Below are 11402 nucleotides of genomic sequence, written 5' to 3'. Positions count from 1 at the left end.
TCTATCTCTCTCTGGTTAAAGAAATGATAGTAACAAATGGAATTAATCAAATAAATAAATATTTTTTAAAATAATAATTTTGAAAGAAAAAGAATGACAGAATCTGAAAAAGGGACTGAAAGTTCATTTAGGGGCATGCATGACTGTTAGCAGATTAAAACACTTCTGGTTAGAAGGCCTTTCAATGGTAAACTTAGGATAATTTTAAACTTTCAAAGAAGTCTAGAATGCTTTAGTAGAGTGAAACTCTCCTGGGCCAGCCAGGCAGCGTGGTGGTTAAGGCAGCTGGATCTCACATGGCTAAGTACTAATTCAAGTCCCAGACCTGCTAGTATGGAAAACACTCTGAGTGTGCGTACATGTGTGCCAAAAATGACGAGGAGAATGGAGAAGGGATCGGAGCCTGACCATCCCCCTCAGACGGTGACTTCTCACTTTCCCTCTATCTCTCTGGCCAGTGCACGCACCCTATAGCAAAAACTAAAACAAAAAACAACTCTGCCAACAGGTGAGGAGTACTGTCAATAGTACAACTGATGTGCATGAGTTTTTACAATCATTAGTTCCACACTTAAGGAGGAAAAAATTAAGGCAAGGAGCTATAGGTGACACTACCCCAAGGTACCTCAGAAGAAACAGGGTGACACCTCGGCCACACAGACTAACTTGCACCTATTAAGGTGATCACTATCTACAATCTGCTCGCTCAAATGAAGGAACTTTCATCTGGGCTTCACTGACCATGGACCTGAAGGCTGACTGGTCAGACGCTCAGAGTGGCTGCTCTTCTACCACGTCCCACACCATGCGCTGCAGAGGCACATTCAGAAGAAACAGAACTGAACTTCATTCCATCTTCCTTAGAGCCTCACAGCCCCTGTGAGCAACTGTGTGGCTTTCTGGTAAGCTTTCTTTCTTTTTTTTTTAAAAGAATTATTTTATTTAACTTTATTTATTTATTTTTAATTTGATCAGGGGGAGAGAGAGAGAGAGAGAGCGTGTGCAAGCAAGCCGCCAGGTCCGGGGCTCAAACCGCGGTCGGCTATGTGGGAGTCCAGCATCCTTAACCACCACACCACCTGCTGGCCCTGCTTTCCGGTAAGCTTTCTAAAGAAAGAAGTGCAACACTTTCTACCTCTACAAGTGAAACACCCAGATAAACAAGGCATAAGGCATTACTGGATGCTACCGGACTGAGGAGAAACAGAAGCCCATTAATCTCAATCCGCCCCTTCATCAGGTCCCACTATCTATGAAGAATGAAGTAAGGTTACCCATTCGCAAATTCCAAATGAAAAAGAAAATCAAACCAAAGCCAAAACACCACCTGAAAACTCAATCAAGTAGTTTTCACTCAGGAATTTCCTTCAGAAACAGAATGTATAGCTTCCTGCTTCTATCCAGTTCCTTAGTTAGGGTGTGGTCACTGGGTCCTCTCCCTAGTAACCTCAAGTCAGTGACCCAATGCCTAGCTGAAGGGCTTTAGCCAATAGGGCCTGGGACCTGGCCTACCCAGGTAGCCTGAAAGATGGTTATGGAACCAGTACCACTCATTCCCACCTGGGTTTTGCTTTCCATTCCATTCACAGCTAGCTTCTACGTTATGATCAAGCTGCCCAAGAATGGCATTTGATCTAGGGCAGAGTTCCTCGAACTTTCAAAGTGGACACAAGTCCCTTGCAAGCTTTCATTCTGGAGGTCTAGGTAGAGCGTAGAGACTGTTTCTACAAGCTCTTCAATGATGCCCCTCCTGCTGGTCTATGGCCCACACCCTGCGTAGCAAGGCTCCACACTGTGTGCTCCTCACATCTGCAGCAGGTGACTATCCTGGGACACATCTGCCTTTTCCCTCCCTCACCAGGCTTTGGCCCTGCTGCCCTAGCTCAACTTCCCCATTAAAGATACTGCCAAGTTTCACTGTGTTTCTAGAGGGGAACAGTAACAAGACAACCTGAAGGTCATTACATTTGGTATTGAAATACATGTTTTTTCAACATTTTAAACTTTCCAGTCACACAGAAAACAGGCATTGAGCCAACAGTGGGCCCAGAATCATGATGCAAACACTCCAGAAACGTTTTGCCAGTCATGATCTATTTAGTTACCTTCAAGGTTTGCTGTGGCTCAACCTTTTTTTTGAGAGAGAGATTTTTGCTATAGGGCATGTGTGTTCACTGGAGAGACAAGGGAGACAGAAAGCGAGAAACCAAACCCAAAGGAAATGGCTAGACTGCAATCCCTTCTCCTCTATTCTTCTCTCAGGACTCTGGGCCAGAGTTTCACCTGGTGTGAGTTTCAAGCCACTGGGTCCGGGACTCAAACCATGGCTGACCATGTGGAAGTCTAGCACCTTAACTATTCTGCCACCTGCTGGCCCCAGCTGTGGCTCAATCTTGGCAGATATCTCTAACTCCACTTTGTGTAGTTTCTTCTGGAATCCTTTTAGATTTTCTGCCTGTCTGACTCTTTAAGAATTTGTTACAGCTTTTACAAAGGGTAATGGTAAAACCTATATATGGTATTCCAGATGTTGAACCATCATTATTAAGCAAAATGTCCAATTACCTCCCATCTAGTAAGCATATATTGGCTGAGACAACAGAAGAGGCTGGGCACTCTGTCTGTTCCAGGATTAAACATGTTCCCAGGCAAACAAGACAGTCTCTATAAACCTAAGTGGGAAGACAGACCCACGAGCAGCCATCCCCACTCATTGTGTGCCAATACATTGTTTTTCATTGTACATTTATACTCAATGAGGATGAACTGAAAGAATCATTATTCGTTCCCAACTTGTGCTGCTGTTGAAATGATAAAGTCTCTGAACAATAGTCTTTTCTGTACTGCATTTTAAAGACTACCCTCTAAAAATAGCCACCAAGGGACTCCAGGATTCTACTGCTCTCCCTTACAAATTCAGTGTGGAACTCCCACGGCAGCACAGATAAGGCACATCCTTCTATCCCTCCCTCTTGCACAAACATACCCAGTTTAGGGACGGGCTGTGGGTGTTCACCACCTCACCCAGTTTAGGGACGGGCTGGGCTGTGTATCCCAGAATGGTAGCTTCGCTTGCTAGCCTCCTCCATGGTTTTGGCAGGTCCTTGGCCCACTGAAAACAGTTCAATGGCCTTCTGTATTTCCTGGATCCTCTCTGCTGGCAAAGAGTTCATCTGGGCAAGAAAGAGTTGGGGAGAGAAAAGGTCCATTATGTTAGTAAGACTTTTGATTAATTATTAGTTCAAGAGTTAAGGGGTAGAACCCAAAGGGGCGTGGCTCCTCTGTCCTGATCCCAGCACTCACATACGGTACCACAGCTGGAGCAAGAGTGGCTGACAAAGAGCTATCTGATGAGTGGGTACTGCTCACAGGGCTTCCCCCCTTTTATTTGTGTTATATGATGGCCAAAGTAACACAGGTTCAGAGTAAAATGTCAAATAATGCAAAAATGTATAAGTCATAGGAAGGAGAAGCCCAGCAACTCACACCTCAAATATAATCCTTACCATCAACATCTTAACTTGGGATGATGAGAAGCAGCAAATATAATTCTAGAACTTTTGCATCCAAATTCCAAACGCACACATATACTTTTCAGAAACTAAAATGGAATATTGTAGTATTTCATAAAATGTTCTTTTTAAAATTTTGCCAGAGCATGTGTGTGCGGTCATGAGAGAGACAGAAACAAACAGAAAGGGAGAAAGCAACTCCAGTGGCATGTGGTCTTTCGACAATCCCTTCTCCATTTCTCTTTCCTGCTGGGATATAAGCTGGCAGGTTAAGGATTAAAATTGTGCAGTTGGCCACATGGATCCAGCTCCCTTAACCACTGGACCACAGGGTCAGCATGTTTGCTAACTGGGATATATATTTCAGCAGGGTTAAGGTTTTTTTTTTTTAATTTCAATTTATTTGTTTGCATTCATTCACTGTACATCATTACAGCATACAAAATGAGATTTGCCATCCAGAGTACACTGTATACTGTCTCAATCAAGCACATCAACAAACATGTTATTGTCAGCAAATGATCTTCCATTTCTTGTTTTCTGTATGTTTTGCTTTTAGGATTAAGTTTAAGAAAGAGGTTTGCTGCTGCATGCATGCTTTGAAAAGCTATATAGTACCCCACAAAGAAGCACAACAATCAAATGTAAATAAGATATTATAAAAAAGAGAGAGAGGCTGTCAAGTGGTGTGGTAGTTGAGGTGCAGGATCCCCCATAGCTGACTGCACAGTTTGAATCCTAGACCCAGTGGCTTTTAAAACACACCTGGCTCACGTGCGTGCATGCCCAAAATACTGAGAGAACAGAGGAGAAGAGACTGAAGTGTGGCCATCCTCCCTGGAGGATGATTTTTCACTTTCTCTCTTTCTCTCTGTCTCTGATAACCCAATAAACAGTATATGAAAGCATCTGTTTCTCCAAACCTTTATTAGATTTACCAAATCATTTTTTCTTTCTTTATTTTTTTAGAGAGAAATTTTTTGCTACACAGGACGTGTGCCTGCTGGAGAAACAGAGAGAGAAAGTGAAATCATCCCCCAGGGGAATGGCCACACTACAATCTCTTCTCCTCCATTCTCCTCTTGGGATTCTGGGAAGTGCTTGCCATGTGAAGTCCAGCACCTTAACCACTCTGCCACCTGCTGGCCCCAGATTTGCCCAGTCTTAATCTCTGCCAATCTAGGGGAAAAAGTATTGCTTTTATTCTCATTTCTTTCACTGTGAATTTAATTATCACTCATTAGTAAAACAATATTTTCAATTTTTTTTGAGAGGTTTTTGCATACACTCGCCAGAAAGAGAGAAACAGAGAGACAGAAAGCAAGAAATCACCTCCCAGTGGGGATGGCCATGCCGCAATCCCCTCTCCATTCCCCTCTCAGAATCTTGGGCATGCACACACATGTGCCTGGCGTGAGTTTAAGCCACTGGGTCTAGGACTCGAACTGTAGTTGACTACATGGAAGTCCAGCGACATAGCCATTACACCAACTGCTGGTTCCCACTAATTTTTCTTTATGAATCACCTCATTTAATTATTTACAATTGATGGATACATGTACTGCAGATATTCTCTGTTCAGCTTGCCCCCTTTAAAAAAATTTTTATTTATTTATTTATTTTTTTTGGGGGGAAGAGATTTTTGCTATAGGGCGCGTGCGCTCGCCAGACAGAGAGAGATATAGAGACAGAAAGCGAGAAATCACCCCCTAGGGGGGATGGTCACGCTGCAATCCCTTCTCCTCCATTCTCCTCTTGGGATCTTGGGCATGCACGCGCACACGCCCGGCATGAGTTTTAAGCCACCGGGTCTGGGACACGAACCACGGTTGACTACGTGGGAGTCCAGCAACATAGCCATTACGCTAACTGCTGGTTCCCTTTAATTTTGTTATTACTTAAAAAAAAAAAAAAAAAAAAAAAAAATTGGCCAAAGAAACAGAGAGAAAGAAAGGAAAAGTGAGAAAGCAAGCTATCAGGTCTGGGACTTGAATCACAGTCGGCCATGTGGGAGTCCAGTGCCTTAATCACCACATCACCTGCAGGCCTCAGCTTGCCTTTTATTAAAAAGTTTATTTTCTTTCTTTCATGAGAGTGAGACAGACAGACACAGACAGGTACCCTCAACAGGAACTTGCTACATTGAGACCCTCCCTAACCTCCCAGCCAGCCAGGATCATGGGCTTGCCTGACATATTCAGGTCAACCTGGGATCCAACTCCAGGCCTCACATATGGCTTCAGTATTGTAGTGGCACCGTTCCATCTGCACCATTATGTCTAGGTCTATTTATCTTTTGATTTTAAGAAAAGGCTTTTGAAGTGTCAGTTTGGGGAATAGCCTGTGGCTTGGCAGTTAAGGAGGCTAGATCCCATATGGTCAACTGCATGGGTCAAGTCTCAGAGCCACCAGCTTGAAAAACAGGCTAGGTACATGTGCATGTGTGTCCAAAATCCAACAGCAAGGAGAAATGGAGGAAAAGAGGTAAGAGTGTTACCACGGCCCACAGGAGGTAGAGGTAACTTTCTTGTTTTCCCTCTGAGTATATGTGCCATCTGACAAAATTTAAAGAAAAATTGTGGAACCAGTTGGTGACATGGTGGTTAAGGCAGCTGGATGTGCGCATGGTCAACTACGCAGTTCTAGCCTCAGACCCATCAACTCAAATTCAGACACACTGTGTGCATATATGCTCAAAATCCAAGAGAAGAATGGAGAAGGGGCTGCAGTACAGCCATCCTCCTGGGGGGTGCTTCGTCACTTTCCTTCTCTCTGTATCTCTAGTAAGTACACATGCCATCTAGCAATTTTTAAAAAAGGGAAAAAAAAGTTTTGTCAACTTTTATTCTATGGCTTCTGGGTCTTATGGCAGTCTTTAAGATGATAATACCACTCATATTTTCTTCTAACACTTCTAACACTTTTGCTTCCCCCTCTTCAGATTGTGAAAGAAAGATATTATGTCTATATTGCTTATTTTTGGGAGGTGGGACTATAAGTGATTTTAATTTTCTTCCTCTTTATTTTATCTTATTTTATTCCCAGAGAGCATGTATACTCGGCAGGAAGAGAGGAGAGAGAGAGAGAGAAAGAGAGAGAGAGCCCTTAATGTGGTGTGATCACACTACAACCCTTCTTCCTCTATTTTGCCATCCTACAAGGATTTAGGGCATACATGCACACGTGCCTGGCATGTTTCTCAAGCCTCTGGGACTGGATTCATACTGCAATTGGCCATGTCAGATCTAGCTCCCTATGCACAATGCTTAACCACTGCACTGCAGGGCCAGCCCTTGATATGCTTTATTTTTAAAATAAGGTATTTTTTTTTCTTCTAGAGAGATTTTTGTGCTATAGGATGTGTGCGTTCACCAGAGATACAGCGAGACAGAAAGTGAGAAATCAGGCCCTGGGAGGATGGGGACACCACAATCTCTTCTCCTCCATTTTCCTCTCAGGATTTTGGACATGCATGCACACTGGCCCGGCATGAGACTGAAGCCACTGGATCTGCAACCTGAGCCGTGGTCGACTATGTGGAGTCCAGTGACATAACTGCTATGCCATCTGCTTGTCCCCAATTTTTTTTTTAATTGCTAGAGAGTGAGTACACTCATTACCAGCAGTTGGCATAATGGCTACATTGTTGGAATCCCATGTAGTCGACCGCAGTTTGAGTCCCAGACCTGGTGGCTTAAACTCACGCTGGGCGTGTGTGCATGCATGCCTAAGATCCTGAGAAGAGAATGGAAGAGAAGGGATTACAACGTGGCCATCCCCCCTGGGGAGTGATTTCTCGCTTTCTGTCTCTCTGTCTCTGTCTTTCTGGTGAGCACACACGCCCTATAGCAAAAAACCTCTCTCAAAAAAAAAAGGAAGTGAGTACACTCATGAGACAGGGCTGGGAAGGGGAAGCAGAGAGAAAAAGTCCTCCTCAATAAGGCATGCCAAAATCCCTTCTCCATTTCTCCATCTTGTGGGATTCTGGGCAAGAATGCATACACGCCAAGAATGTCTTTCAAGGTAAGCTTCTAGGGCTGGGACTGGAACCATGGTAGGCCATGTGGGATCTGGATCCCTTTAGCCACCAGCCTATGTATGGGGCAGACCTGAAATAAACCCTCTACAATTAACTGTGCTACTCTTACAAAGAAGAAAGTAGATTTTGTTAAACGCTCTAATTCAGTGAACTACTTGGACGTATGCTTGAGCTTAGACCCCTGTGGAGGCGTCTCTATACCACTTCCAAGGACAGTCAGTGTGGCTCCCTGAAGCCAAAGCAGAGCTTGGGTTTGAGCTCCCGATAGACCTAGGTACATCACCTGTCATCTTTAAAACGGAAAGACTCCAACCTACATATAGGAATGGTAATGGTTTGGGGCTAACTTAAATGAAGTGCTTGGCAAGAGCCTACCCAACATGGTAAGTCAACAATGGTGGTACTGGACCAGCAGTTGGCATAATGGCTATGTCGCTGGACTCCCATGTAGTCGACTGCAGTTCAAGCCCTGGACCCAGTGGCTTAAACACACTCCAGGAGCATGAGAGTGCATGCCCAAGATCCCGAGAGGAGAATGGAGGAGAAGGGACTGCAGTGTGGCCACCCCCCCTGGGGGGAGATTTCTCACTTTCTGTCTCTCTGTCTCTTTCTGTCTTTCTGGCAAGTGCACACGCCCTATAGCAAAAACATCTCTGGAAAAAAAAACAAAACAATCCTTAGCCATTCCTCTGGGTTTCATGCCAGTGTGCTGGTCTTAGCTTATAAGCCTCTGACCAGAGGTTCTCAACGAGTGAAAACTCAGAAACAGACACTGTGGGGCTCATGGTCTTTACTACAATGATTATGTCATTAGAAGTAGGCTTGTGTGGGACCAGCAGATGGTGTGAATGGTTACGTCATTGGAATCCCAGGTAGTCGACTGTGGTTCAAGTACCAGGCCCAGAGGCTTAAAACTCACACCAGGCGCATGTGCCCAAAGTCCTGAGAGGAGAATGGAGAAGGGATTGTGGCATGGCCATTTCCCCCACCCCAAGGGTGACTTCTCATTTCTGTAACTCTGTCTCTTCGGTAAGCATATATACCCAGAGCAAAAGTAAAAAATCTCTCTAAAGAGACCAGCAGATGGTGTAATGGTTACATCACTGGACTCCCACAAAGTTGACCATAGTTGGAGTCTCGGATCCGGCGGCTTAAAACTCATACTGGGTGCATGTGTGTGCATGCTCAAAATCCCAAGAGAATGGAAGGAGGACAGAGGGGAAGGGACTGTGGTGTGGCGATCCCTCCTGGGGGGTGATTTCTCCCTTTCTGTCTCTCTGGCAATCGCATGCACCTTATAGCAAAAATCTCTCCAAAAAAAAAATCCCCTCTCTCTTAAAAAAAAGCTTTGTGGGCCAGTAGGTGGTACAGAGTTTGGAGAGGCTGCATCACACACAGCCAATTGTATGGTTCAAGTCCTAGACCTGGTGGCTTGAAAAATATGCCAGAGGCACGTGGCATGGTGGTTAAGGCACTGGACTCCCACGTGGCTGACTACTGTTTGGGTCACGGACCTGGTGGCTTGCTTTCTCACTTTCCTTCTCTCTCTCTGGCCAAATTTAAAGTAATAATAATAATGGTAACAAAATTAAATAAATAATTCTAAGAAAGAAAAAAATGAAAAAATAATCTGCTGGGCACATGTACATACATGCCCAAAATTCAGAGGAGAATGCAGAAGGGACTGCAGCGTGGCTGTCTTCCCTAGGAGATGAGTTTTCACTTTCTCTACTTCTGTCCTGCAAGCATATGCACCCAATAGCAAGGACTGGGGGGATAAAAGGAGTATGTTTGCAGAACCAGCCCTGTGGTCTAATAATTAAGGGGAGCCAGATCTCACATGGCCAACCACATGGTTAAAAATCCTGGTCCTACCAGCTTGTTAAACAAGTCAGCAGCGTGTACACGTGCCCCAAAAATCCTGCAAGGATGGAGAAATGGAGAGGCAACCGTGGTATAACCACATCCCACTGAGAGGTGTTTCTCCTTTTCCCTCTCTTTCTTTGGCAAGCATCCTTTGGCCAAAAGCAAACAAACAAAAAGAGTATGCTTACAGTAGGTAAATATCAGCCTTAAGATGAAGAAACCTTTTATTCTCTCAGAGGTGGAGACTTAAGATAAGAGGGCTGAAAACCACTGCTCCAGGCAACACAGGCTGTAAGCAGGTGATTACCCCATGGCACCTGGCACAGCTCCACATGCAGGGTGCACCTGTAAACCCTGAGGCACCAGGCTTGGGAGTCAGCATCTAACCTGCTGTGTCTTTTAAGGTACTAAGAGCAGTTTCGTCAGGTAGGGCTAGGGCAGCAGAGGACAGACAGCATTGGGATCCAACTCTTCCATCTTGAAGTAGAACCAGTAGAGACTGCTGTTCCTATACAGCTACCTCAGAACTCTCTCATCTGAAAATGTGAGCCGTGGTCACAAGAAAACAGAACCTCCTTGTTACCTTCACAGGCTGATCCTGGGTTGAATCCGTCTCACTGCCTTTTTCTTTCTTCTTTTTTTGTTTCTTTTTCTTTTTTTTGGCTCCAGTGTCATTGGCTGGACTCAAACCACTGTAAGACAAAAGCAAATACTGATGCAGAGTTTTTTTTTATTTTAAAAAATCATCTGTTTTGAGCTACACTGACAAAGGGCTTTCTGTGGAGCCAGACCTTCCTTAATCAAGTCTGCTGGCTTCAGTAGACTGGAGAATCCAGGTCCCAGAAGGGGTACTTGGAGGACACCAGCAAGCATTGCTCTCTTCCCCACTTCCAACATCAGCTTCCCAGGGAGGGAGTGCTGTGCAAGGAATATTTTATTTGTTTGAAAGAGACTTTCTGTTTTTGCTTTTATTTTATGTGCTTATTTGCTTTAGACTCAGGTCAATGGCACCAGATGCGAATGATAATTGTTAACTGGGCATATGAATTAAAAAGGATGATAGCCAAAAGGTAGTAGTGGTCTTTTTTAAATGCTTTGTCCACTCCACCTCCCCACCAGATAGATAGAAAACAGAGATTATTGGAAAGGGAGAAAGGGACAAGGAAAAAGGCAAGTTTAACAATGCTGCAAGGTCTATCCTGTGTAGTGGTGGCTGAGGCAGCTGGAACTCATACAACTGACCATGTGGTTCAAATCCTGGACCCAGCAGCTTAAAAAACATGCTGGGATGGGGCCAGCAGGTGGTGTGGTGGTTGGGGAGTAAATGGACTCCCACATGACCGACCACAGTTCAAGTCCTGGACCTGGTGACTTACTTTCTCACTTACCCTCTCTCTCTTTGGTCAAACTGAAAAAATAAACAAACAAACAAATAAATAGTTAAATTAAAAAGAAATGCTGGGTGCACGTGTATGCATGCCTAATATCCTGAGAGGAGAATGGAGGAGGAGAAGAGACTGTGGCACGGCCATCCCTACCCCCAGGGAATGCTTTCTCTCTCTACCTCTCTCCAATGAGTGCACATGTCCTATAGTAAAATTAAAAAAAAAAAAAAAGCTGCAATCTATGTTCAAAATAGCCTATCATGAGAAGTGCCTAAATCAGGCCTAGAAGATTGAAGACAACCATCAGCCAATTCATAACCACTGGCAAAGCCTGGTACTAGGAATCTTAGGAAAATAAAGCAACAAGAGTGCCCAGCTACTCCTGCATGGATAGATTACATAAAACGCCTGTGTAGGGTAGTCAGCAGGTGGCATGGAGTTGAGGCACTGGATTCCCACACGGCTGACAGCAGTTTAAGCCCCAGACCCAGTGACTTGAAAATCACAACAAATAAACAGATAAATAAATACATGTTTAAAAACAAAACCAAATACATGTGTGTGGTAAAGGAACTCCTTACACTGTTTTCCCTGTACATC

At 44.4% G+C, this 11402-nt stretch overlaps 1 protein-coding gene across 1 annotated transcript in view; it reads right to left on the bottom strand.

The window, feature by feature from the left end:
- NMT1 (N-myristoyltransferase 1) overlaps window positions 1–11402 on the bottom strand; it is a 44516-nt gene that overhangs the window by 19378 nt on the left and 13736 nt on the right. The window contains 3 exon segments of the mRNA XM_006172240.3: window positions 3025–3062; window positions 3065–3173; window positions 10001–10109. Coding sequence (XP_006172302.2) covers window positions 3025–3062; window positions 3065–3173; window positions 10001–10109 — 256 coding nt within the window.

Source organism: Tupaia chinensis, unplaced genomic scaffold (assembly GCF_000334495.1).
Source record: "Tupaia chinensis unplaced genomic scaffold, TupChi_1.0 Scaffold148004_1, whole genome shotgun sequence".
Lineage (NCBI taxonomy): Eukaryota > Metazoa > Chordata > Mammalia > Scandentia > Tupaiidae > Tupaia > Tupaia belangeri.
This window is presented reverse-complemented; position numbering and strand designations above follow the sequence as displayed.